At 42.3% G+C, this 27345-nt stretch overlaps 1 protein-coding gene across 1 annotated transcript in view; it reads left to right on the top strand.

Moving 5' to 3' along the window:
• NME7 (NME/NM23 family member 7) overlaps window positions 1-27345 on the top strand; it is an 81844-nt gene that overhangs the window by 21050 nt on the left and 33449 nt on the right. The window contains exons 4-9 of the mRNA XM_026044425.1: window positions 2747-2857; window positions 6450-6500; window positions 8189-8396; window positions 11484-11589; window positions 23924-23988; window positions 24820-24888. Coding sequence (XP_025900210.1) covers window positions 2747-2857; window positions 6450-6500; window positions 8189-8396; window positions 11484-11589; window positions 23924-23988; window positions 24820-24888 — 610 coding nt within the window. The remainder of the gene's footprint in view (window positions 1-2746; window positions 2858-6449; window positions 6501-8188; window positions 8397-11483; window positions 11590-23923; window positions 23989-24819; window positions 24889-27345) is intronic.

Below are 27345 nucleotides of genomic sequence, written 5' to 3'. Positions count from 1 at the left end.
ATTTATGCAATACATGTGATAGTTCCTAAAAATAACTTGTAGGAGGACTTCTGCTAATAGTTTTGTGACTGTTGCCTGAGGCAGAACGTTTTCCCATCTTTTTCTGCCTTTGTGCCATGTGAGATGATCTGCGCTTCARCTCCAATCTGGAAAATCTCTTACATACTTTGGTCCCTGAATATGCATGCAGACAGGCTCAGCAAATGCCCATCAGGGAACCTGAGGACYGTGCTTCAAAAATCTCAGGTGTTTTGAATGAAGGACACCTGTTCTTGTTAGTAAATCAAGCTAAAGAGACTTTAGGTGCACAGAGGACAAAGTAGATGGGTAAAAACAGTCAGGTTTTTCATAGCTCTTTTCTTGAATTAGGCTAAAATTATTTATACAATTCTAAAAAGGAAAACAAACTGCAATGCCGTTTCATTTTCCACACCTACATTTCTTCTACTGGGTCAATTTTTAGATGATATGACCATATTTGAGTGTTCTTCCTCACTCCTTTCCTGATGCATTTTAAGGAACTGCCACAGGCAGTGAGCAGAATGGGTAAGTAAACACACACACGCACTTACAAATGCACCATGGAAGGAAACACGGGTGTGAGAAGGGGATTTCTGTTTCTCTAGTTCCTCGCCTGTTATTCTGGGTGACTTGCAACCCCAGGTCACTGTCTCACAAGGCTGTCCCTTTGTCTCTTCTAAGCTGACTGTGCCTAGAGTCTGTTACTGTCACAGTTCTTGAAAAATCATGTGGCAATCAGAAATACTTGACTTCTTTTCTGCCTGGGTATGTTATTCATATACTTCCAGTCATTGACATAATCAGTGTTTCCTCTGCCAGAAGATGTAAAATATTCCACATGCAGCAGGCCTGTCATGAGAAATAAGTAGGTCTCACGTGCCTTGCCACAGTATGCACTGTGCCCCACTCCTTTGATCAGTTCCCATCGTCTGGTTTTTGGTACTCGCTGGAGTGCTGTCATACAATCCTTCTGAAAATGTAAGCAAATGAGCTTAATTTTCATTCCCTCATCTTTGTTCCTAGACATAAAACTGTTTCAGAATGTACTTTGTGGGCTGTGTCGTGTCAAACCACAAGAAACATATTGCTAATTAAAACTAAAAATAGGGCACTTGAATCCAAATCCAATCTCCGGAGCAGTGCTCAGTTTTCTGAATTTTACTGCTTCTTTCCCTGCACACCTCTGAGAAGCACTCACTGAAGTGGCACAGCTTAGATACCAGTGCTGGAAACAAAAAACAGTAACAGTTGCTTATTATAGTTGGTATTAACATCTTCTAGGTAAATTACTTCATAATATTCATCACCTAGGTACTTTCATTACCTATTGCTAGAAATTATAGTTTTGGTAGAAAGTTTTAAATTAGAAAAGAAAAGGACATGTTTTTCCTGCTTGAGGAAATCTGAGTTTGTTTCTGAGCTCTGAAGACAATCTATATCTTTCCCTTTCAGGGGAAATATCAGATGCAACACCATGTCCCCCTTTCTCCCATATCTCTCTTCCTTTGGATTTACTGAGAGATAGGCTCTCTGTTCCTAAAACTTGGGAAGTCACTTCAGGTTCAAAGTAAATGTAGTGGAAATTTACCCATTTTGCCTGTAACCTCAGCAGTTTTGAACTGATTATAATACGTTCCTGTGAACCTAAAGGCTGTTTTCTGTGCTATGCTGGTAAATGAAATGAGAAATTTGCAGCTATTTGCCTTTCTTTTATGAGAGCACTATGATAAAATATATATATGTTTATATATATATATATATATATATATATCTATTTTGGGTAGACTTCATTGTTGGGAACAGGGTAGAAGATGAAGGGAGCTCTTTAGGACCGTCGGAGATGTGGAGTCTCAGGGATACGTGGCTGAATAAATCTGTTGCTTTGTAAGCTGAGCACATTTGAGGCTGACTCACCACAAGATGCCTACAACCAGAAACAGGCCTTTCACAGACCTGCTTTTAGTGCATGTTATTTTGGATTAATAATGCGTTTAGTCCAGACACTGTGCTTGAGCCTATGTAAAGCATACTAATAAAACAGCCTGGCCAGGCAAAATGTACTGTGTAAGAAGATGGTCCTGGAGAAGACAGGATGTACTTGGGTACAAGGATATAGGGGAGAAACTAGAGATTTTCATCTTCATCTCTCTTAGAATATACTTGTCAGTCAGTAAAGGAGATGGAGTAGCTCCTTCCTCTAATCTTTTATTGCATCTGTTGAAAGTATCAGATATTTTACATGCAAATTGTGTGTCAAGAACTGTATGTACTGCACCGAGCACAGGGGGACCCTCTTCTAAGAACCTCCAAATGTTCTAAATGTAATAATAAAATAATCATTTTATATGGGAGAAGGTGACTGGTTGCTGTGGAATGGAAGTGTATGTTAGCTGAGGCAAGAGGCAGCCAGGTTGTTAGCCCCGAGAGCGAGGGGAGGAGTGGGGAAAGAGCAACTGCTGCTGCAACATGACAGGCTAACCGGGCTAGGAAGCTGGGGGAATTGTGATGTGCAGAACTTGTCCTTATCTGCACAGTGTCTTGAACAGGCATTCAAGGGCAGCATGGAAATTGATGAGACACTGGGATGACGATGCTTGACTGTGGCAGAATTTTTCCCTTTGATGTGATGGTTTTTGTCTGAATATAAACTCAATTTGGATATTAAATGCTGTAAGGAAAGTGGTGTTAACTGCATTTCTTTGCTCTTTTTTCTTTTTTTTTCCAGAACACTGGCTCTGATTAAACCTGATGCAGTGCCCAAGTTGGGAGAATTAATTGATATCATTATTAATGCAGGATTTACAATAACTAAGGCCAAAATGATGATGCTTTCAAGGTAAGAAGTTTTTAAGGTTAGCTATATAGGACTGGAAAATTATTTTAGCATTATTTAAGGGCATTCTTTGAAGTTATTCCATGTTGTTCCACACACTAAGTCCATTCCAGTGAGTAATGAAGGGAAGACTCATCTGTTTCATAATCATGTGTAGGTTTCTGAAAGTGTGTAGAGAATTAAGCTAAGTGCTGCAGGAGTTCTGGGCAAGTGCATACGGGTGAACATCTCGGTGTGAATCCAGGGTGACTAGTACAGCTGCAGTGAGTCCATCATGTTTGTTAATGACAGGTTTCTGTGTCTTCACGCCGTGCCTTCATAATGCAAGCAATATTGCTAGTTACAAAAGTTGTCTTTAAAGCATTTGTGCTTTTTTTTTTTTGCCTCTCAGTAAGTCCATCTTCTTAATTTGTGCTCCTATATAATGAATAGAAGGACCCCAGCAAAGCAAAGGAACTTCTGATGTGATTACAGGGAGGGAAAGATTTTACTCATGCATCTTCCCAAACCACTCCCCTGCCCCCGCTACTGCTGCCCTCAGCCACAAGATAGAAAGAAAACGTTGCAGAAGAAAGAACACAGTGATGAATTGGCCCCTTCCCCTCTGCGCTGTTTCTCAGTTGTTGCTCTGCTAAAGCTGCCCATATACAACATCTCTTTGTGAAGAAAAACCCTCTTACCATTTTCACAGCTTCTGTATGAGAATGGGAGCAATTTTCTCCTATCTCAAAATGCTCCTGGCTTTCTGAAATACAGATAATGCTGTGTTGTATCTGACTGCCTCTTCCTATGTAGGTCTTCACCTGCTGATCTGTTTGACTGCTCTGGTCCCAATCCTCTCTCAAACAGCTCCAGTTCATGCGTTTAGTCAGGTTTCTAATGCTGATTCACAATCAACCCCAGTGTCTTTCAAGCCAACTGTTTTTTGGCTTGCACTCCTGCAGCCTGAGATATTTGATCCTGAAGTGTTGGGTGGATCTTTATTTCAGTATCTGTCTGAGAATTTGAAGAACTCTTGAGGCAAGTCATGTGCTCTGCGGTTGACTTGCTCTGAAGAAGAAAGTAAACTTTGAGATTTAAATTTTTATTGCTATATAAAAATCTCAGATTGTCTTGTAAAATTGAAAATAAAGATTAATAAGCACAAGACTGGGATGTGTTACTGGATATATTTAAAGTTGGCGCATTCGTGGTTTCTCTGTGCCTTGCTCCATTTAAAAATGTTAGAGCTGTGACTGTGCCAAAGTCTTTTACACCTAAATCCCTGCAGGCATCCTTGTTCAAACCAGCACTGTGATCAACTGCTTTCTTTAAAGGAATTATTGCTGGCTTTTGTCTGGCAATCCCCATGCTCTTGCTTCAGGAATTCCATAAAAAACGTTGCTAGGATTCAAACGGGAGGCTGGGCAGCTACGTAGGTGGGGCAGCTCTCCGACATCTAATCGGGCCTCAGTTCAATCCCTTATTAACAGTTGTGCACTGTTCTCCATTCTTTAGAAGAAGAGAATTAATGGGATAGTTGAAATTAAAAAGGGGTTAAGTAATGAACTCTCACTCTAGCTTTATATCTATTGCAATGGGAATCTTTCTTAATAAACTTGCATGGAGTTTCAGAAAAATATTCTTCAAGAATTTCTTCATATTCAGAAAGAAGCATGCTTAATCTGTTTGCATACACTTCTCATATTTACTTCCATACATGTTTCTGTGTGTATTTGTATATGTTTGTGTGTGCATATTGGTTTCAGAAGAGGACTTTGGAGCAGTACTGTAAATTACGAGCAGAAATTAGAGGATATTTAGAGCAAAGGTAGAGGGAGGGTAAAGTGGCATTGTGGAGGACAGCACTGCAGTGCTGTGCCTTTGTCAGGCTTGAAGTCTGCTCTTTGAAAAGCAGTGAGCAAAGCAAAAGCGCCAGGAGCAGAATCACGGAGAGCAGCAAATTCTGCAGACTGGTTCCTGTCAGCGCGAGCAGAATCTCTCGGTCTCTGCAGCTCTGCTTTGMTGATGAGCTGAGCACCCAGATAAGGAGGGAGCAGCGCCCCTCCTTGCTTGCAGCACCCAGTCCTCCCGAGGAGCTTGTCCTTCTCCATAGCCCAGCTTCGGAACACACCAAGGCGCCGAGCCCGAGCCTTTGCTTCTGAGCTGGTGCTTTAAAGCAGCAAAATAAGCAGGGCTGGACTCGAAAACCCTCACGTACATTCCAGCTGTTGCTGCCCCAAAAAAGCTGCTGAGTTAGCAGGAGTTACACGTGGGAGGCAGCTGGAGAGCAGCTTGGCTGGGGACAGCGGCGCGAGAAGCTGGTGCGTGGCGGGCCCGGCTGCGGGTGGCAGGTGGGCTCTGCGCTGCGGTCCCCACCGCTCCTGTACCCAGCAGCTGAGCCCGAAGCTGCTCGTGGCTGTGGCTGTGACCGTGACCGTGGCTGTGACTGTGACAGTCCAGAGCTCAAATGGTCCCCACTCGCTGTGAAAAGGTGTGTGAGCACTTGATGTTTAGGCAGCAGCAAGTGCTGTGCTGTCCCATATGCTGCTCATAGTGCCTGAGTAAGGCTACGTAGCAGCACAGTATAGATGTTCTCAGCGGCGGCCAGCAATAGGACAAGGGACAATGGGTATAAGTTGAAACATAGGCAGTTCCACCTGTATGTGAGCAAGAACTTCTTCACTGTGAGGATGACAGAGCCCTGGCACAGGCTGCCCAGGGAGGTTGTGGAGTCTCCTTCTCTGGAGACCTTCCCAGCCCACCTGGATGCCGCCCTGTGCCCCGTGCTCTGGGTCTGTCTGCTGGACAACCCCCCAACCTAGRGGGGTTGGACTACATGATTTCTAGGGGTCCTGTCCAACCTCAACCATCCTGTGCTTCTAGGTGCTGCATGTGCCTGGAGGCCCTGTTTTCACCTGGGAAGGTGAGGGGTGCCCCTCTGTACAGAGCCTCCTTTGCCTGGGGAGCAAGGGCTGTGCAGGAACCAGGCTGGCCCAGAGGGGAAGCACGAGGATGAATAGAGCTTTTAAGTAGGAAGGTGTGGGGTGAAAGCATTTTTTAACCCGGAGGAGATTGGGCTGCCTGTGGGACTTAAAATATTTGTGCATATTGCAATATATTATATATATTGCAGATGTTGAGTAGAAGCCAGGTTATACAATTCTCTGTTGTACGCTGCTGTAATCAAGCAGGAGTCTTGATAACAAAATAGGTTTCAGCGAAGCAGAAAAATAGTCAATTTATGCTTTAAAAACAGACTTCATTAACTAACATGCACACTGAAACTGAGATGAGAAATGAAAATGACAGAGCAGTGAGTGGTTAGCAGGAAGGTGAGACTGCTGCATGGGTTTCCTGAGCTGGGAGGTGGCACCTTCGGTGACTCTGAAAATCAGTGTTAATGGCCTTCAAAGATCACTTCCTTCCCCAGGCAGGAGCACAAGTTGAAAGTGCAGCTGTAGACATACTGTGACAGCAAGTTAAATGCTTCTGTTACTGGATGTGAAGCTGTCTGGCTGGGGAAGATGTTAGCTGTAGAAACTCATTGATGAATGATCAGTTGTGGTTTTCAAGGGAGTTTATTATGTCACTTTTTTTTTAAAAACTCTTCCAGAAAAGAAGCAATAGACTTCTATGCAGACCATCAATCAAAACCTTTTTATAAGTAAGTATATAATTTTCAGCTTGACATGTAATATTCGTGTTTATTAAATGCTCTGGATTCATTTTGCGTGTTTGAAACTGCAGAACAATGGGAAGATCAGAGCTTATCTTGATTGTGTGGAGCCCTTCGCACAGTACGGGCCCTGTCCATCTTCCTTCAAGGGCAGATCCCTATTTCAGTTGTCCAGGGTTTTAACTCTTGGTCTTCAGGGCCTGATGATATCGGGAGATTGTCTTTGGTCTCTCACAAGTGGAAATGCTCTCAGCAAAGCAAACTTCAAGGCCCAGGGAGGGAGCATCTTCACCATTGGGATGGGGCCTGTGGGAGAGGGGAGATGGGGGCAAGCGCTGGGCTCCAAGTTGCGCCAGGGCAGCGCGAGCCCGGGGCAGTTTCCCCTTGCCTGGAAATGCCAGCGAGCGCCTTGCTTCTCACTCACTGCATTTTCTTTGCCACGTCAGCCTGCTTGGGCAAGCTGGTGGGTGAGCAAGAACCTGGCCTGCCGCCGGGTTATTTGGCAGGTGTCTGCCCTAGCGGCGATTTTCTGAGGTTTTTGTCCACGGTGACGGGCCCTTTCTCCTCTCCTCTGGTCCTCTGAATTAGGAATAAACAGAAATGATTAATGACCAAATAGAACAGGAATCTTCAAGCCAATGAAATGTAAAATCACTGACAGTCATGTCTGGCTTTCTATTATTGGTCTAAAAGGAGAACTCTCAGATTTGATTTGCAGGTTGACTTAGTTAATAGAACTCTGTTGAATAATAAGAAAAAAATAGCAATTCTCTTTCTTGTCAAAAGAACATCTTTTGTACCAAAGAATATAGAAGTTTTTTTATACGTTTAATAAATGCATATGATATACAAATTTTGTAAATGCACAGATAAGTGCGGGCTCACATGCCCACAATTATAATCATATAAAGCCCTTTTTTAAAAGAAAAAAAAATACAGAAAAAATKGATTCAATTTTACCATTTATGGGCTGCGCCTATATTGTGAGCTGAAAAAAGTAGGGTTCTCAGCATGCTCATTCTGTAAAGAAATAGAATTACAGTTAAATTTATTTTCAAATGGGACAGCAGGATATTTCTAAGCTGGAGTAGCTGTTTGCCCTGGAAATGAGCTGGCCAGGACAGGCTCCTCTGAACAGTGTCCTCTCCTCACTCAGGTTGGCACCATTAACACAAGCTGATTTCTGCTTATGCCAGGGTGTGATGACTGTGATCAACCCTCTTCACCCCCACCCGAAGCTTCCAAATCTTGTGTCTTTCCTGGATGTTGGCAGATGTGGGGCAGCAAAGCAGCCCCTTGCAATGGCAGCACCGATGCGGTTTCAGCAGGGAAGGTGCTGAGGGGAGTGTGAGCAGGTCTGCTGTGCAAAAGAGAGCTGCTTAAGAAGCCTTCCTGGCAGGAAAACATTCAGCAAGGGCCTCTCTCCACCATTGCTGCTCCTGCTCTTTGGCAGACTAGCTTAAGGTTACCTGGCCCTTCTTCTATAGCCATCAAAAGAATCTCAGCCTAATCCCCAACGCCTCCACTTCCTCAAAGCCAGGACACCTTCCAAGTTCGCTCCAGTTGCTCGGGGCCGTGTCCAGCCGAGTACTGAGCGGCTCCCCCGGATCGCAGCGGGGACTTTGGTTGGTTTTAGTACCTTGCCCGGGTCACTGGCTGCTGCTGCTCTTTTGCAGTGAGCTGCTCCAGTTTGTGACGAGCGGCCCTGTTGTTGCCATGGAAATCCTAGGAGATGATGCAGTGTCTAAATGGAAAACGCTGCTCGGACCTGCAAACTCGGCAGTGGCTCAGACTGACGCGCCAGACAGCATCAGAGCAAACTTTGGACATGACGGCCTAAGAAACGCAGCTCATGGCCCAGATTCAGTTGCTTCGGCTGCTCGAGTAAGTTTTTGTGTGTGCTTGACTCTTTTATTTATTTTTTTTTAACTTAATCAGATAACAGCTGCTTCTGCAGGGATCTTTCTAGCGCAGAAATGTAAATGATGGATCCAGATGATCTCTGGAAACAGAGATCTGGTTTAGCCACGTCACAAACAGGACCGTCAGGCACCATGACCAGGAGAGCAGGCCTGGCYGTTTTAACATCTTCTCTACATCAGACACTCAAGTTTTTAATGTTGAGTGACTGCATCATCTGCAAAACCTACAGATGACCTCCCAGTGCTGATCTTAGAAAGAAAGGGCACACACATGAACGTCCTTCTGTGCCCTCGTGTGTTCTGCTTTTCTCCTCTCCCCACAGCTCTCGCTCTTCCTGTGCCCACAGCCCGCTTCCTCCTGCCGCTTTTGTTCAGAAGAAACAGGCCTCCTTGCAAAGAGACTATTTTCTTTCTTACTGTTTTGTATTTTGAGGGGTAATGCAGTGGGCCTGGCCGTCGGGCGTGCTCAAAAGGCCTGTACTGTAGTCCTGTTCTCTCTTGCTGTTTGCAGTCTGTGTCGTTCCATACTGTAAGGGAAACCTCAGGCTGTTCCTGATGATGTTGCTAGCGTTTATACACAGCTGAGCTTTCCATTTATCTGCATTTTTGATTGATGTTTTGGTAAGTGCATGGCTAGAATAAGGTTTGCATATTGGTTGTTGAGGGCAAAGGTTTGAGTGGTTTAATGGCCTGCTTCCTGGCTATACTTTTTGGTATTGCCATGTGGTATCTAACTCTAGACCACAGGGGGAAAAATTACCAATTGTTGCTACACTGATCCTGATGATCAGTGAAGGTGGAAAAGTTGCAGTAGCAGCTCAGCTTGAAACCTAGCCCGGGTGCTAAGTTTTGCCTATTAGAGAACATGAATACCCTGGTTGTGAGGACAGAGCTTGTCAGTCTTTTCCTGCAGCCCAGCAGAGCAACTTAATTTCAAAGCAGGGGTGCCTTTCTGGCAGTCACGTCCTCAACCTGCTTGGCCTGTGTTGCACTGCACAGCACGTGGCCCCTGAGTTCCTGGGGGCACTTTGCATCTCCCTGGTTCTGCCAAGAAATCCCCTGCACAAGGAAATTTGCATTTTCTCGTGGTAAATTTGATAAGGTTAGTACATATTCACACAGAGCTTTTATGCAATTGTTGGKCTTTATAATACAGAAAAATCCTGATGAGGAAGTCTGTGTAGTTCTGGTTAAATACCTGGATGTGGAAAGGAGAAAGTTTCTGTTTGTTCCTGTGTTCCATGGCAACTGTGCCAGATTTTGAAGCAAGAGCCTATGAAAAGAATATCTATTAKCAAAAGATTTTAATAAGGACTATAAGTGTGTTCTTCAGGTTAAAATTGTTCTTGCATTTGTTATTTTTAAAACGCTGTTTGAAAACTGTATTCATTTCCACTGCCTTTATGGTTGGAATTACTTTGTTGAACTTTTGCTGATATATGTATCTTTGTGGAGTTATTGGTGACAATTCCAGGCTCTTGTAAACCAACTGGAATTGTGATTTTAATAGGCYTGTGCCTATTTTAATTTAGGAGGTCCCATATTAGTATCATTTGACTAAATAGCAGTCATCATGGAGGTTAGTGGGATGTGTCTTGAAGAAGCTTTTCTGAAAAGAAAGAAATGTAAGTTAAAGGGGTGTGAAAGAGAAACAAAGTCCCAGCCGTATYTAGTGAGTGGGCTGTGGGTCAAGCAGTATGAGTGGAGAGCTGCTTTTGGGGACTAAATGACCAAAGAAAATATGTGTCTGGCGAGGGTGCCTCTATTTCTGCAGCCTAAATTCAGGGATTATTTTAGATTAGACATAAAAGGACAGATAAACTGTTTTTGTTTTTAAATTTGCACTTGGTTGCTGTTTGGTGGTTCCTTGCCTTTGGCATTATTTAATACTTTTGTGACTTTTACTGGACAAAACAACGTGTTATTAGATAGTTGTAAATATTTTGCTCTTTTTTCCTGCCTGCTGCTTTTAGAGCAAACATTAGTGTCATAGTGGGCTAGGGTCTTTGGGGGATGCAGCATTTTGTCCTTGGGAGAATGCAGGAAACTTCATCGGAAGTGTGCTGCTGAATTAAAGGAGACAACTCCAGGAACTGGCCTTCAGTACTGCTGCTACTATACTGCAAAAAAATGGGATAGATTATGTAGTAGTATCTCGTGGATATTATTGTTTCCTTTAAATAGAAGTTCATCAATTCCRTTACTGAATGTGAGCAATAGGTCTTAAATAGAATCTGTCTCTGCAGCATTTGGCTAATGTTTATTGACAGGCTGTGTGAGTAAATAGTATGGAAAAAGCACGAAGCTGGCTGGGAACAATGAGCAAAATATTGGGATGGAAGGAGCAGGCTCCCCACAGCTCAGCGGTCAGTCCCAGGCAGTGGGATTCACAAACAGTGATGGGGCAGAAAGTAAGCAGTTGGAGGCCAAGAGGGTCTTTAGAGCCATCCCAGGAGCCACAGCAGCTGAGTTCATCTGCTTCGATTAGGGAAGGCAGAAAGTAGGGTCCATAAGTCAGGAGCTGACAATTTCAGACAAAATTTAGTCATTCAGAGGAAAAGGAAAAAATACTGTAAAAATAGGAATGGAAGTCAGTTCTGCATATGCAAACCAAAAAACACTAGACGTGGATGTTAGCTGTTCATGCAACGAAATAAGATGTGAAGAAGAGCGATGAAATCTGTGTATATGAGGAAAAATACTGAGGAAAAATACTGAGGAAAAAGAACGAGACAGAAAGTGGGAGCACTCAGCCAAGTGATTAGGGTAGCAGCATGTTTAGTGCTTGGGAATGGAAATAGATTGCACTGGGCTTGTAGAAAGAAAGAAATTGTAGGGGGTATGCAATTTGTGATTTTATAGTTGTAACAGTCCTTCCAGAGAGCGAAAGATATATTTGAGAGAAAAATAAAGGGAAAAATATATTTGTAGCACTAAAATTTGTAATTAAGGTTTACGTGGTTATAGAGATGTCAGATATTATTTATGATAAAAAGCTTTGGTGTAACACTAGATCAAATTAAAATATATTAAATTACATTTTTTTCAGGAGCTGGAGTTGTTTTTTCCCTCCAGTGGAGGCCGTGGACCAGTGAACAGTGCACAATTCACAAACTGTACTTGTTGCGTTATTAAACCTCATGCGGTTAACGAAGGTAAGCAAGGTAGATAGTGGAAGTCAAAGCAATACYTTCTTTATTGCATCTTGTGACCATAATTGTGTCATTCTGAGGAGAGTAAGAAATTGCAAGAGCACAGGGCATATCTTACAATACATGCAGGAGTACACAAATGTTTTGTCTTTCATATGTTGTTTCTGCAGTTCACTTCTACAAAGAGGGGGTCGTGTACTTCCCATGTGGATACTTCTTTTTATTTCAGGATAAAGAGCTGGAGGAGGGGAAAAAAAAAACAACAAAAATCTGCATGAGCTCTGATAAATCCTGCTGTGATGGCTCACCGTGTCCCTCCTCCTATCTGTCCACCACAGCCATCTGCTAGAGGTTAGCATCCCCACAGCACTGGGGTGCGTGGCTCTGTCACAGGGCTTCCCATTCACACATCAACACATTACAGTCAAACCTCTCCTAAAGGGAGATTCTTGCTAGCATGAATCTCATTCTGCTGGCTCTGCTGGAGAGTCGCATAGTGGCACAGGTTTATATTTGGTCTTTGAAAGTGAGCTATTGAATCCGAGCATTTGCTGGACTCTGTGATGCTCCCTGTGCTGGAAAATGCCCTGCGTGCTCATCATAGAGCATTGGAAATGTCTAGTGCCCAGCTGTCACCGTGAAAAATAACCTCCCTTTTGTGTCCTGTATTTGGATGAAGAGCATTTACAAGAGCAGTGAGTATAGTAAAACATCTTGTTTCTGGTGCTTTAACAGTACTTTTGATCACAGAGTAAATGTTGTAATGTGAGAACATACAGATTTTTCTTAGGAAGGTGCAGAGCACTAAAACATCTTAATCACTCCYGTGTAGACACCTGAAATCCAAGAGCAGAGGTGACCATAGCAGTTTCCAGACTTCACACCTGAAGTTTGATGTCTGGAGAAGTTACTGAAAAAATAAAAAAACAAAACCAAAAAGGCTTTCCCAAGAAAGAGTCTTGCATTCACTGCTGATAATGTGCCTGCTATTTCTTTGAGAYCTTGCATGTTATATGCTACTGATAAGTCTGCCATGCAGCAAAGACAGAAAGATGTTCCTTTTACAGCAGTACAGACAGCAGCTGGGACTGTGATTTTTCCTAGCTAAATGTTTGCAGAGAGCAAATAGCTTTGATCACCGGGGCCCTTAATTTGACTGTAAAAATGACAAAGTGGATGGCTTCAGCCATGCTTTCCCACACTTCAGATATAATTCCCATTACCTAAGGAGGCTCAGATTCTCTCTTTTTGAGCTTAAGGCTCTTCTCACAGAATCGCAGAAAGGCTGAGGTTGGAAGGGACCCCTGGAGATCATCCAGTCCAACCCACCTGTTCCAGCAGGGACACTCAGAGCACAGGGCACAGGGCGGCATCCAGGTGGGTTTTGAAGACCTCCAGAGAAGGAGACTCCACAACCTCCCTGGGTAGCCTGTGCCAGGGCTCTGTCACCCTCACAGTGAAGTTCTTCATTTCTGTAGATTTCATAGTATCCTGTCTTTTCCTGTCTACTTTATTTTCTCTTGAACTTGTGCAGAGTTTTCTTGCCTTCCAAGAGACAAATTCYGGCAGTGTGAGCGTGCGTGCGAGTTCTCATGCTCCTCTTTGGCCTGTTTTTGTGGGTGACAGCAGAAGGATCCCCGTGCAGCGTTCCTCTTGCGTGCCCCATCCCCTGGTGAAGCGCTCTGCGTCTTGATGGTTGACAGAACCGCGTGTGCTGGGGGGCAGAGCTACATGCCAGCGTGGCAGCAGCTTTTGGAAGCCAAATTTACTCTCTTGCAATTAAACTGCCTGCTTTAAACTTGGAGGAACATAGCCTTTGGCTCCTATTGATTTTTAAAGCTTTTAAAGATTAATGTATACTGTGTGTCCAGTGGCAGGCTGTCCCTGCAAATTGGCCACCGTTCCTGCCTCTCCGGGCAGGCTCTTGGAGCTGGGCAGCAGCGTGCCAAATGGTTTGGAGAGAGCAAGCAACCTGCTCAGGAGACCTCCCTGCTGCTGCACTGGAACAGGCAGCCAGCAAGAGCAAAGCCTGGCTTTAGGGAGCATGGAGCAGAGCGCACGGGGAGGCAGAGTGTGTGGGACATGAAGGGACGACCAGATTTGGCTCAGTGATCCATAATKGAGGAGGAGGAGACCCATCTTGCTTCTCTTTGGAAGGCCTGAGAAACTCTGTGCCCACAACGTTGCCTGTATCTCAGTAAATGCTGTAGCAACTGTGCTTGTGGCAAAAATGCGTGTTGGAGAGAGCGTGGTCTTAAAAATAAGCAGCTTGCTTTTCCCCCCATAATTAATGCTTCGAGTTATGGCACGTGGAGAGGAATCAAGCGTGTGGGGCTGCAGCGTGAGGAGGTGAAGTGACGGAGGAGAGGGCATGGAGGTGAGTCAATGTGGGTCGAAGCAGTATGGCCTGTTATGCAGCTTAGATGGGATTTTTGAGCCAACAGTTTTCAGTATTTAGCATCTAAAAATAACTTTTTGTCATTTCCTGTGCACTTCTTACCATTTCCTATGCACTGCTGCTGTTTCGAATGTGAGTATCTAACCACCGTGAGTGCACTCTGCTCGTTACCCGTGCACAGTTATGTGAAGTTTCTCCTACGTGCTTGACCTTACCCAGAGCTTTACTCTTTATTTCTGTGGAAACCTCTGACTGAATTTGTGATTTGAATTTTGCTTTCCAGCTTTCTTCCCAGTGCTTTTTTTCCTCGYAGAGTCCATCCCATACCCAATTCCTTAAAGGGCAAACTTGCTAATCTTCCTTTAAGAAGGACAGTTTGCTTTAACCCTCGCTAAGCCCGGCAGCTCTTCAGCTAGTGTGTTGGGAGGTTGAATCTAATCTCCGCTTCATGCAGGCTATTTCTAGGACAGCGTCCTTTCCTGGAAATTGCCTTTGATCATGGTGGGCCGCTCAGAGGCTTTCTGTCTGAGAGCAAAGCAGTGGAAACTCGCTCGCTTTTATCTTGGGCTGCCCGGACCTGCTCCCACGTGGTGTAAGGAGCCGCTTGCTGCTCAGCAGCCACCTCAGCACCCGCAGCAGAAACGCGGCGCGGTGGCCCCCGCTGCACGTGACAGACACCTGGCCCCACTGTTACCTGCCAGGGTGCCCTCTGGGACCTCAGGGAACAGGCCCAGGTGGAGCCCCAGCTGCTGGGGGCACTTGTGCTTCCTGAGCACGGCGCTACCTGCCAGGCTGTCCCTGAGGGCCTCAGGGCCCAGGCCMAAGTTAAGGCTCGGCTGCTGGGAGCACTTGTGGTTCCTGGGCACGTGGGTTGCTGGCAGGGAGGRACTGCGTCTCTCAGGCACCTCTTGGAGGATCCAGGTCGGGGCTGCTTTGGCTGCCTGGTGGCAGTGGCTTCCTCCGGGGGGATCAGTGAGGGGAGGCCTGCTGGGAGGGCCTTTGATGGCAATCCAGCCCCGTGCTCCAGACCACATAATGCTAGCTCATAGCTTAGCTCATTCTCTAGCAGGTCCTCCTGGTGGCGATGAAGTCCTTCCCTGGGGCTCCTCTGGCTGAGGCACTTGCAAAGTCGGCAGCAGTGAGTGAGGTGGTTGCATTTTAACCCCAAAAAGGGGGTCCTTTCCCAATGCAGTTCCTCTTTGTGAGGATGTGAAAGAATGAGAAACAACTTGATGCAATTCCATGCAGACTCATTTTGCAACATTGTTGGGCCTCTAAAAACCTGGCCACGCTTTTCAATATCTTTAAGCTTCCCTCTTACCTTCCCATGGGGCCAGTTTTCAGCCAAGGAGGATAGTAACTAGCAAGTGCAGCTCTCCAGTTGTGTTGGCCAGGACTGCAGGGTGTTTTATTCAATGACTGGAGAGGTTCAGTGTGGTTCTACATCCCAGATCTCACTTGCTTCTTGTGCTAGAGCTGCAGATCATTTAGATATGACATCACAGTCACAATCATTTAGACTTCCTCATGTTATTAGCCCTGGAGGTATTAGCAGTACTGCACAGAAATGGAAATTATAAATGCATGAAAATGGGTGAACTTGAGTTTAATGCTGTGAGGACAGCCATGACTTGACTTTCATCTGCAAAAATAGAGCTTGCAGATCACTGTGGGTAGGATTAATATTAATGTATTTATGTGTAACAGTTCAGTCATGTTTGCTGTATGAATTAGAATTTGGATTTCTTGGCTTTCTCAGTTTAAAATTTCTTTGATGTAGCTTTTACTTATTCCTTTGAAAAATGAGCAACAAAAAATAATGACAATAGCAATGATCAGGCTATAAAGGCTGAGGTCAAAAGGATTTTATATTTCATACTTTAATATGTTTAGACTAGTACACAAAGCTTAAGAGTTGAAGTCCTACACTTCCTTTTCCCACTCCCAAACTGAAACATGATGTCTCCTAAGGTCATTGGGAGCTTGGCCAAAACCAAATTTGGCTCTAGAATTGTACCATGAACTTTAAAAGTACTAGATCTAATATAAACTGGAAGGCCCTATAGCCTTGAGGACCAGTAAGTGTGTGTCTGGCTACCAAGATAGTTTTCTCCTAATAATTCATTAAGAATGGGATTTTATTGTAACATTATTTTGTGGTTAATTGAACCGTTGTTCCTTTTATGCAAAAATTATAGTGAGGTTTTACACATTATTCTTCAAATAAAATTTCAGTCTCAGAGAAAATGAAAAGGTGAGGAATTTATTCTTTCCAAGTAGGAAAGATATTCTGTGGAAAGGTGACTTCAGACCTGTTCTGAAGACATGACAAATCTTACAGAGCTATCATCTCTCCTATTTTAATATTAAGTTAATAGAGTTTGAATGTTACTGAATTACTTTAAACGGTCATATCTCAGTCATAGCAAGTATAATCCTTCCTTATTTGTATGAAGACTTAATCAGAAGAATTTTAATCTGGAGAGTAGCTCTTTGCTCCAAAGACAAATTAACACACAAAAAAAAAAAAAAATCCCAAAGACACTAGTTCAATCTAAAGTATTTAGATAAATAGGGTTTASTTATGAAGGTTCCTGAATGAAGTTACTTTAAAAGAGAATGGGAGAGCAGGACTAAAATACAACATTTTAGTAGAGGGTACATTTCTGCCAAGGAAATGAAGAGCTGTTCTTGACATGCAGTAGACTTCTTGCTCATTGAGTGAGAGAAGACATCATTAGGAAAATGTGCAGCTTCCCTCTGTGTGGTAAACTCAGTTCCAAGTAAGTAGTTGGAAAAAGAAGTAACCTGGAAGAGAAAATGAAGATGTGATGAGAAGGGTGCATATCTGGCATCATTATCAGGACTTTATCAGGACTAGGTCTTTATCAAAAATAATTTGAATCATTAGATACCATTTTGAAAATTGTAGATGAACTCTTGGAAATTATTTATTTATTGCACTCTGGAGTTTTAAGTAGACCTAAGTTTGAGCAACTCATTTTTTTTTTYCCCCCAGAAAACTTACAAGTAGCTGAACAATTTTTTTTTAAAGAAAGCTGATTTCTCACACTTGAGAAAAAATATTGGGCATGTAATTTTCTCACAAATAACCTGAAAGTATATTTTCTGTCTGTGATAAATATGCATACTAGAAAGGTTAAGAGCAGCTATGTTGTGGATCTGCCTCATTGTAGGCAGAATCTCTCCAGTCTATAGGGTTGAGTGCATATTAGGATCATAAGTGATAGTCTTGATACAGTGAACATTTAGAAATCTAAAATAAGCTATTTGAAGATAGCATCTTCAAATAGAAGTGGTGTGTGCACAAACCTTTGCAGAGTTTTTAAAGAAATACAGTGGATCATTCAGATGTGACYGTAGCATATTCCCATGTGCAACCCAGCATCTCGATGCTGCAGATACATAAAAGCCTGGGCTTTACCAGACGGCTRCAGATGCTGTCTGGTAAAGCTGAGGCTTTAAGCTGCAGGCATGTTTTGCATATGGGCTTATGCAGACCCAAGTTTTATTCATGTAAAATTAAATGCACTTTGCTTCCTGTGTTTTTCTTGAATATATTATATATAAAATGTTGAGGTGTTCTGAATTCATGTTGTGGTGTTTAGTGAAGATGGTTTTGTGCTTTTTAGAGAAATGAGGAAAAAAAAAACATGTTCAAAGAAAATTTCAGAGTCAAGAAGAAGAAAGTTTTTATCCTTCATGAAAGCACTAGTCCATTCACTTTTGGTCTGTTTTTTACTACCTTTGCTGCAGTTATATTATTGGATACTGCATGTCTGGAATGATTATCCTTTAAGTGAAGCCTGTGATGTTTCTTGATTACTTGCTTCATTAAGTTCTAGCAGCCCAGCATAGTCTTCCCAACTTTGATTTTGAGTTGCTTGTTAGGAGATGACATTTATTTTTCCAAGTATGAAATAGGTGCTTTGCATTTGAATTAATTAAATTAAAGTGGAAGGTGAAATTTCACAGTAGCTTGAAATCCTTTTTGACAGAAGGGAAGGAACAGAAGGAAGGGTACTTCAGAGAAAAGTTTTTTTCAGAGAAAAAGCAAATCAAATTGTACAGCCATTCCTTGCTGCAGCTCATAAATATCCCCCTTACCAATGGTAAGTTTTCCGTAGGCTTAACATCATACAGTAGATCTCTCTAAGTTTCTTTTTCAAATATGAGGCAAGGTATTTTATCTAAAAGGAGCCAAGGCACAGATGTAGAAATACATATCTTTTTTGCCAAGGCAAAATTGAATGATAGATTTTTCAGTCTCTTTACTATTGATCTAGGACAGTGAGTTGGCAGATTTTCTTTAGGAAGTGAAATTTAAAATTAGTAAAGGCTAGAGTAAATTATAGCTGAACTCCCCAGGATTTTAATCTCTAGAGTTAATTGACATGGCAATGGTAGATGAAAATTATTGTTTGTAATTGTGAGCTAATGTTCCCTGTAAGCAGTATTTTTAACCACTACCTTTTCAGCTTTCACTTAAAACAGTATCGTATTCATTGGAAATGAAAGCCTGAACGCTCAGCCTTCCTTTTTTTTTTTCCCTAAGGTAAATACATAAACATTGGGCTGAGCGCAGCCTAATGTTTGCAAGGGATATTGATCTTTCCAGAGGTTCTGACCTTTCTCAAACTTTGATCCTCCCCAGACTCTTTCTCAAGTGCCATGCACTGCATGGCCAACCTGCTGAATGCGTTGGCTGTCGCCCGTCTGGGATCTTTGACTATCTGAATTTGATCTAAATAGGTTCTTGCAACTGAATTTTAAGTGTGACTCTTTCCTCTCTGTTTTCATGCAAGAACTCCCAGAATAGCTTTTTTTTTCTTTTTCTTTCACTTTTCCCAAACATTTTTTCATTATTTTGTGTCTTGATGTTCTCTCTGACACTCGCAAGTGTGGTCTTGCCTTGTTTGTGTTGGTTCAAACTTTGCATCTGGAATTAAGCCTTTGAGCCTATCACTCCCTATTTAAATCTTCCTGCAAGCTTTCTTTCTTTTTCACATCAAACACCCAGACATTTCAGTTTCAAGGACCCCACAGATTTACAGTCGCTGTGTGTCATTTTTCTTGTGCTATCACAACACCGACTTCCATTCTCCAGTCAAGCAGTGGTAACATTATTTATCTTCACCCTTTTAGTATGTTCAAATAAATGCCATTTATAAAGGTTTCTGCCAGTGCTGCTTCTGTCTACTGGTCACGTTCTCCATATATAGCTGTAAAGTTGCTCTCTAAACTCTTTTGTGTCACAGAGTCACAGAATGGTTGAGGTTGGAAGGGACCTCTAGAGATCATCTAGTCCAACCGTTCTGCTCCAGCAGGGACACCCAGAACATGGGGCACAGGGTGGCATCCAGAGGCTCTCCTTTAACACAACGCCTAGGAAGAAATCACAGAAGTCACAGAAGTCACAGAATAGCTGAGGTTGGAAGGGATCTCTATAGAGATCAGGAGTGACTGAAAATCTTGGCTTCTAGCAGTGTAGTCAATATGCCCTTGCACCTTCCCCTGTCTTTTGTCTGTATCTGCCTATCTTTTCTTTTTCCCTCACTATTTCCCTGCGGTAGCTTTTGAGCTGCCCTTCTCTTTGGTGTTTGCTGAGTGTGTCTCACTTGGGAGAACGAGAGGGACCTTCTTCATACGTTACACTGTGAGACTGGGAGATTAATAGCAACAAATTATCTAAGGGACCAAGGTTTAAGGAATCTAGAAATGAGTATTTTTGTTGAATAAGGAGGCTGTCTAGAGTTGCATAAGTAGAGGAAAAGTGAAGAGATAGAAAAATCTTTTTCTTCAAGTTGATCAGCTGGTAGTAGGAAATGCACCTTCTGAGAAAGATCAGCTCCCTCTTGCATGGTGCTTTACACTGTTGTCTGAAGCAAAGATCTAATCAGAAGTTCAATGGAAATACAGTGYGGGGAGATCCAGCTATAAGCCCTGATTTCCTCCTTCCAAAACTCAGGTTTGACCCTGATTTTTTTGACCTTTTTGCTTTTCTTCCACTCCCAAATACATGCAAATCTTCTTGGTGCACTTTTGTTATCATGGAGCAAAAGTTTTGATTTCATTGTAGCATGAAGCAAAGACACATTGCAAAATACCAAAACCAGATATAAAGTGAAATTGTTAGTTGGTACTGCTTTAAGCAAGCGGTGCCAACTACTTCTAGAAATATGTTATGGGGTTTGAGAGATCACTGATCAGGTCAGTTACAGCGGTTTTTATATTCCTTCTGTTTTTCCAGATGAATATTTTTTAATTATGGGAAGGTTATTAAAGGACAGAGAAGCTGGAAATGAGGAAATTAGTTCTTGACTTGAAGATGATCTCCTTTCTCACCTCTTACGCATTTAACGGAGGAAGGGTTAGGTTGGGAAACAGGCCAAGAAAACAATATATAGTTATAGGGCTGATGGTTCCCAGTGCTCTGGGCCTGGCAGATCCCATTAACACAACTATTGCGTCCTGCTAATGTAGCTGTTAACCAAACTGTTAGAATAAGAGGATCTTTCATGAACTCTGCTTTTTGTACCACTCAATGATTTTGTGAATAGTTGCAACATTTTTCAAGGTCAGATGTCCTCTCTGCTGTTTGCCGCTGCTTAATTAAATACAATTTTTGGATATTATGTGTAGTAAGGAAATAAGTTGTTCAAGATCCCTGTAACTGCTGAGATCTTGGTGCCTTTATCTTTTTATCTGATTAAAAGGTGTTGGAAGATTATCTGACCAATATTAGATGCCTAGTAACCTAATGCTGCCTAGGAGACCTACAGCTCTACCTTCTCTGCCTTCCCCCTTTTTCTTTATCTTGAAGGCTATTTGCTATGCATATTTGTTAGGATTAGTATTAAATTCCCCCAGCTGCATTTAGTAATGCTTGTGATCCTTTTGTACATTGTGACTGAAAATTCATCCTGACTAGTGCCTAATCTGCAGCTTTGATTTGGCTTCTTACTGTAATCATATTTTAAAGATRCCCCGGCCCTGTGTGGAGGGCCCTATAAAGTTCCTTTTTCTTTTTTTTTTTCTCTTGCCTGCAGATCTGGATTTTAAAGTTGACAAGAGTTCTTGTAAGCTGCTGAGCTGACTCTTTGTCTAATTTGTTCTTCTCTTCCTCAGCGTTTTTGGCCCCCAAAGGAGAACACGCATCCCGGTTCATGCACACATCGGCTGAAAGCCTGAGACAAATCCCAGGCTGAGCCCCGGGCTTCGSTTCTTCCATTGTTTGGGATGGACTCGGCGGGTTTGTTCCTATTTTGGTCGAGGCATAATCGGAAGGGAAACGTTCCTCACAGAAGTGATCTGTGCATCATCTAACAGGGGAAAATGTGGCCAAGTCTCTGGGAATACAGACCTGCACCGGCCCTGGGAGCTCAACCCTCCCGTGCCTTGGTTCCCATGTCTGGGAAGGGGAATTAATATCTCACATTGCAAACACCAGGGAGCCCTCACACCTCCTCCTCAAAGCGCTGCAGGGGTTTTGGCAAGACACCTGTCTGGGTACGGTGCTGACGCTTGCTCCTGTCTGTGGGTGACTGAGTGCTGCAGTCCTGGCCTGCGACCTCTCTGCAGTAACAAGGTGTTGTGTTGTGCCCGCGAAGGGATATGAAATCAGGAAGTAGAGCATGGAGGAAAAACTTGAGAAGTTATTGCAGTTAATTATTAAAAGAACCTTGTAYTAAAGGCCTTTATGCAAAAATTTCCCCACCCTGACTGATTTTCGTGAGTAAAGGGGCCTCTGCACTCTACAGAGATGAAGGCTTTTAATCACTTCAGTAGAAAAGCAGCCTGGAAAGACAAATTTTTGAGTCTCCCTTTGCTTCCGTGAAATATGGATTTTGCATACAACTCTTAAAACTGCCGAAGTTTTATAAAATCAGGTCTTTGTTTCACTCCAGAACCCAGTATCTGATGGCTATTTTAATTACAGCGCCTGCCAGCTGGGAATGCCTGCCTGTGTTGGCCACTCTTGTTTTGGTTAAGGGCCAAACGGAGATCTGTAGCTGCTAGGAAAAAGCAGCCTTGCCCAAGCAAGTGGTGGCTGCCATTTGCTTGCTACTGTCCTTCCCTCGCTCCTTGTTGGCTTCTTGGAAGCAGTGGCTGTTGACTGGAGTGACAGGTCTAAAGACTGGGAACAAGGAAATGCCTGTGGGCTGACACAGATATTTATTTTTTGACCCTTGCACGATGCCCAGCCAGTCTCTTGATCCCTTTGTAGGTTGGCCCTTCGTACCTGAAGCTGAGATAGCAGCATTCCCAGCCTSGCTGGAACTTCCACGTTGACATCTCTGAGTTGCTCAGCACTTCCAGCAGTGTGGATTAAACGAAAGCAAAATTCCATCTCTTTTCCTTCTGACTTGTCCATGCATTTTCCAGGGAAACTCATCCAATCCAGCAGGAAAACGATTCATTTTGCTACTGTTTTTCCCCTTCTCTTCCCATTCTGATAGAAAGGGGAAATATATTTACCCAGTTTTACAGCAGTTGTAAGGAAATCCTACCAATGCTAGTAGGGAATATTGTGCCACTATTCTGAGACAGCAGCAACTGCACCATCCTCCACTTGTTTCCACATTGTGTTAGCCCAAAATGCTTCCTGGACAGAGYGCACAGCAAAATCTTTGTCTTTTAGCAGATGGAAGATTTTTGGAACACGCAGGCACTGATTTGTATGGAGAAGGTTTTTGCATGTGAGCCTTAATGTGAAAATATTTTAGGGGATACTTTAGGGGCAACTTTGTTCATTCTCACTGTAAGAAATATTTTTAAAGGCCTCCAACTCATCCCTCTTGCTCACAGTATTCACTGGCCATAGGCTACAAATAGCAGCATCTCTGCACAGCTCGGGTCTTGAGCGTGCCAGGAGCTGGATATCAGTTTTGGTTTATTCTCAGTCACTAAAGTTAGGTAGTGCTAAAAAAAAAATCAATATAAAGACAGGTTAATAAAAGGATTTAATGACCAGGCATCAAATCCTGTCCTGCTGTTGCTATTCATTACACAGTATTCTTCTGTTAACTGTTTGCTCTGAATAAATGTCTAGAGRTCTGTAGAGGCTCATAAGTTGTTCCAGAGAACAACTTGTGCTCTATGAAAACAAGCATTCTCAGCAAAGTGCTCTCACATAGAATATTGTATGCCCGGCTGCATGATCTTTTAAATGGCCTGATCTCCTAAGCAAGGAGAAATCTAAAACATGTTCTATAGAAAATCAGGGGCTCTTGTTCTTTTCCAAGTTTTTTTTTTTTTTTTTATATCCATTCAGTCTTGGTGGATGCATCCAGGATAGCAGATAACTGATGTGCTCAGGAATAATGTACTAGTGAGGTATAACCCCAGAAGCAGTAGGCTGCATCATGCTAATGTGCTTTTCCTATACAAGAGATGAACTCTTCTGTTGCTTTATTAACCTTATTTGTTATCAGCCTGTGTTGTTGTATGTAATATAAAGTAGGACCCCACTCTGAGCACTGCATGAAGACAGCAAAATAGGTAGCCTGTTCTCTGAATTGGTTACAGCTTAAACAGACAGATTTTGAATATCTCCAAGGATGAAGGCTCCAGTCTCTAGTTTCTTTTAGTGGAACTTTACTTAGAAATTTGAAACTAATGGGTGTTTTGCAGTTGTTCTTAGACAAGCAGAGACTTCACTAATTACACTTTTTTTTTTGAGATTAATRAATCATGTTATTTGAACTGCAGAAAGAAATGTAGTTTTTTGAAATCAGCACGACCTCACTTCAGATAGAAAGTAGGGTATGTCAAGTCAGTTCGGCTTTCTGTGTCCTCTAATGGCATTATATGCTGTCTTTTTATGTGAAAACAAATGCTGGTTTGATACAAATACTTTTCAAGTGCATWTTTCATTTATTTATTAATTCAGTAAGGTTTTTTTGTGTTTTTCTTCAGGGCTCACTGGAAAGATTATAAAAGCCATCGTCAGCGAAGGATTTCAGATCTCAGCTTTACAGATGGTAAGTGCCTTTTGTGTGTATTTCTCAGATAAGCAGAAGTTGGAGAAGGGCTGTGGGTACTTCACAGCAAAGCACAGGTGTAGGACCCTCGTGCAAGCTGTAGAGCAGTGTTTCAGGTTCAGCACAGTCCCTGTGATACTTGTATTTTATTATTTGGTTCGTTGGGTCTGATCTGTTTCTTCCTRCTGCGTGAACATGCACAACCCCCTGCCTCTCTGTACCTGTCTCCTTATATTTAAACTGAAGAACTGGTGTCCTCTGGAGCAGTTTTTCTCTTTGGAAAACATGCTAAGATTAGAGAATTGATTGTTTATATTTTCCCTTGACTTTCTTATTACGAATTTAGTGCAAACCTAGGGAATGGATTCTCAGAGATTTTTAAAGGATTTTAATATCCTGGTCCCCATAGAATTTAAAGGAAGCTAACACAAAGATTGTTCCTGAGAATAGCCCCTGTATTTTGTGAAAAGCTTGAGGGTAGAAAATCTCTTTCTTTAGTCAAAGTAACCATAATATGCCCTCTACTAGCCCCTATTATGCCCTCAACTATCCCTCTAGTATGCAACAAACAGATCATCATCTTTGATTTAGTGGCTGTCAGTCAACATGACATACAAAATACAGTGATTACTTTAATAAAGGCAGCAGGAAAGAGCATATCCTATTTTGCCTGTGGCATCTCTAGCTAAATTGTTGACAAACCTCATATTGCAGCTGTAAAGCCACTCTTTTTCCTAGTGAAACTTAAAGGAGTATCCTGAATGCTTGCAGGCTAAAAAGGGGTCTCTGTTTTTTTCTAACACAGACTGGCTAATGTTCTTTCTTTCTTAGTTCAACATGGAGCGTGCAAATGTGGAAGAGTTCTATGAGATTTACAAAGGTGTTGTTGCTGAATATCTGGTAGGTATAAGGTGAGGAAAAAAAACATTAAAAAAATCATACCTGATTAAATCAGGAAGTTTTTCTGTCTTTCCATTTTGGTATTTGTGATAGGATTTCATTTAGGAACCTGTTTTTGACCAATTCTAGCTTGGTCTAACTCATTTTGAAACTTAAACTTGAAACTGGAAGGAAAGTTGGTTCTTTTGTGAGAACTCTTGAGCCAAACCATCTGTAAAATACTGGAAAAAAAGTCCTTAGCTAAGTTACTTTACTTTGGTAGAGTTATGGCAATATCTCACATTTATATTTTTGTTCAATTTAATATTGCAGTAGTGGTTTGCAGCAGCATATGTATTCATTTATTAAAGTATTATGAGTGCTTTACTGATGCTTTTTCTGTAGTTTTTAGCCTTATTGATCTGACTTTTGTGGATCTTCAGAAAATGAGAAGAATTTAAGGTATACTGCCATCTCAGTGGGCGTGTAAGACTCTTCATATTATTAAGCCACAGAGTACTTAAGATAAAACTTCCTGTTGGCAGATGGAACCATAGGAATATGAAAAGAGGAGCTTGTATTTCTGTATCAACAACTTCTAGAGCTTTGCAGTTCTTTCTGCAAATAGGAATGAGCTGAGCTTCAGTGCCATGCTATGTACCATGCAACTTATCTTAAATTTATAAATGGTTAAATTATTAAAATTTCTCTGGCCAGTTACTAATATTGATCTGACAGTGTGACAGTTTTTTCYTCTCTTTTTCCCTTTAGTGATCGTTGAATCTAATTTATCTCAGCAGATTTTGTAGGTTCCTCTTTAATTAGGTCTGGAGTAGTGGTGGTTTACTATTAGATTGGGAAATACTCATAAAGTCTCTTCTGCTTAATGCCCTTTGTGCACAACCAAAGGGAGGTCATCAGGCAGTTTCTAGTTTCGCRGCAGAACTCAGATTTCAAGACCCAGAGATTCTTGTAGGGCTGTAGAGGTCTTTGCTTTGAACCAAAGTGGAACTTTTTTACCATCTTTTACAGCKCTTTTGTGCAACCCTCAAATAAATGGCAAAATTAAGTCAAATAATTTAATTGGAGGATTACTCAGAAAGGGAAGTGATGCATGACAGGTCAATAAAGGGCAYATGTTTTAGATGAGATTTGAAGAAAAGTGAGAATTTGAGGCTCCGTCCTACAAGCCCTGTGTGCCAGAAGCACTAAGTTGAAATCAATGAGGTATCTACATGGACTTAGGAGATCTGTGAGACAGAAAAATGTGGGAAAGCCAGTTGTGCTGGTCAAGGAACAGGACTTGGGAACAGCAGCAGATACTATCAGTGAAGGCCAAAGAGGAAAAAGTATGTTGAGGTAAAGGATAATGAAGAATAGAGTACGGCTTATCCTCTCTGTAACTCAGAACAGTCTGATGTCTTTTTTTTTTTTTTTTTTTTTTTTTTTTTTATCTTTCCAAAATAATTGGGGTAGAAGATACTTGCCATTCAGAAATCCCAAGTGTCTTTTCAAAACCTGCACTCTCATTTCCATCAGGTAGCCTTTGCTGGTCAAATAGGACCTTGCCATGTTGTGTATATAGCAGTTCTGTGCAAAAAGAGAAATCTGAGCACCTGTCCCAAATTTTAGCTTGTTATCCCCTAATCCATATGCCCTGCACAGTTATTGTTAAATAAATATCTACTGAAGAAAGTTTAATTAAATTTAATTTAGCTGCAACCTGGAGTATTACCAAAGAGGCAGTGACTTTATAAATTCTCTATAAACTCTTCTCTGGACAAGAGGAGCCCTGTGCAGGCGTGTGCCATGCGCTGCTGCTGCTGCAGGGATATTGATACTGATTCAGAAACAACAGGAGAGGGGGGATCAAGGAAAACTACAMCCGGCAGGGAATAGTTCAGTTGATTCACGTAAAGTTAAAAGCCTATTTTTTTCCTAACTTTCCTGTTAACAGTTACTTACATGAAAGAATTCAATGAAATCATACAGATCTGTGACCTTTTGGCAGTTCATTGCTTGTTAACAGGAACTGAGGTTGTGCCATTTGACCTGGTATTAAGAGTCCAATGCAGTTAAGAGTTTATGGAACTGACCTTCTTATTCTATTGTAGAGCATGAAGCTGGTCTGTGCTCTCTTTTTGCATTCTCTCAGGAATATTTCTACCTAGAYGTCTTAGGGACAGGTTGGTAATAGAGCCTCTTGCCTAAAATTCTGTCCCATTTACTTGAGAGCAGTGAGATTAAGCCTATGCCCTTAACATGGAATTCGTTATGAGRCCACCAACTCTGGAGCAATGCTGCTCCAGTCGGAGTCTTCATGCAGTTAGCTGCTGTCAGGTAGCAAAGAGAGACTTAATCCTTCTTTTCCTATTGCTGTCTGCCCGTTCTGTATTTTCTTGTTCTGTGCCATAGCCGATCTCTAACCTGTCCATGGTTGCTGGGCATGAATATGATACCTTGTTTATATTTCCTCAT

Source organism: Nothoprocta perdicaria, unplaced genomic scaffold (genome assembly GCF_003342845.1).
Source record: "Nothoprocta perdicaria isolate Ctin4 unplaced genomic scaffold, notPer1 scaffold_362, whole genome shotgun sequence".
NCBI classification, from domain to species: Eukaryota; Metazoa; Chordata; class Aves; order Tinamiformes; family Tinamidae; genus Nothoprocta; species Nothoprocta perdicaria.
Note: the sequence above shows the minus strand (reverse complement) of the source record. Positions and strands in the feature narration are given on the sequence as shown.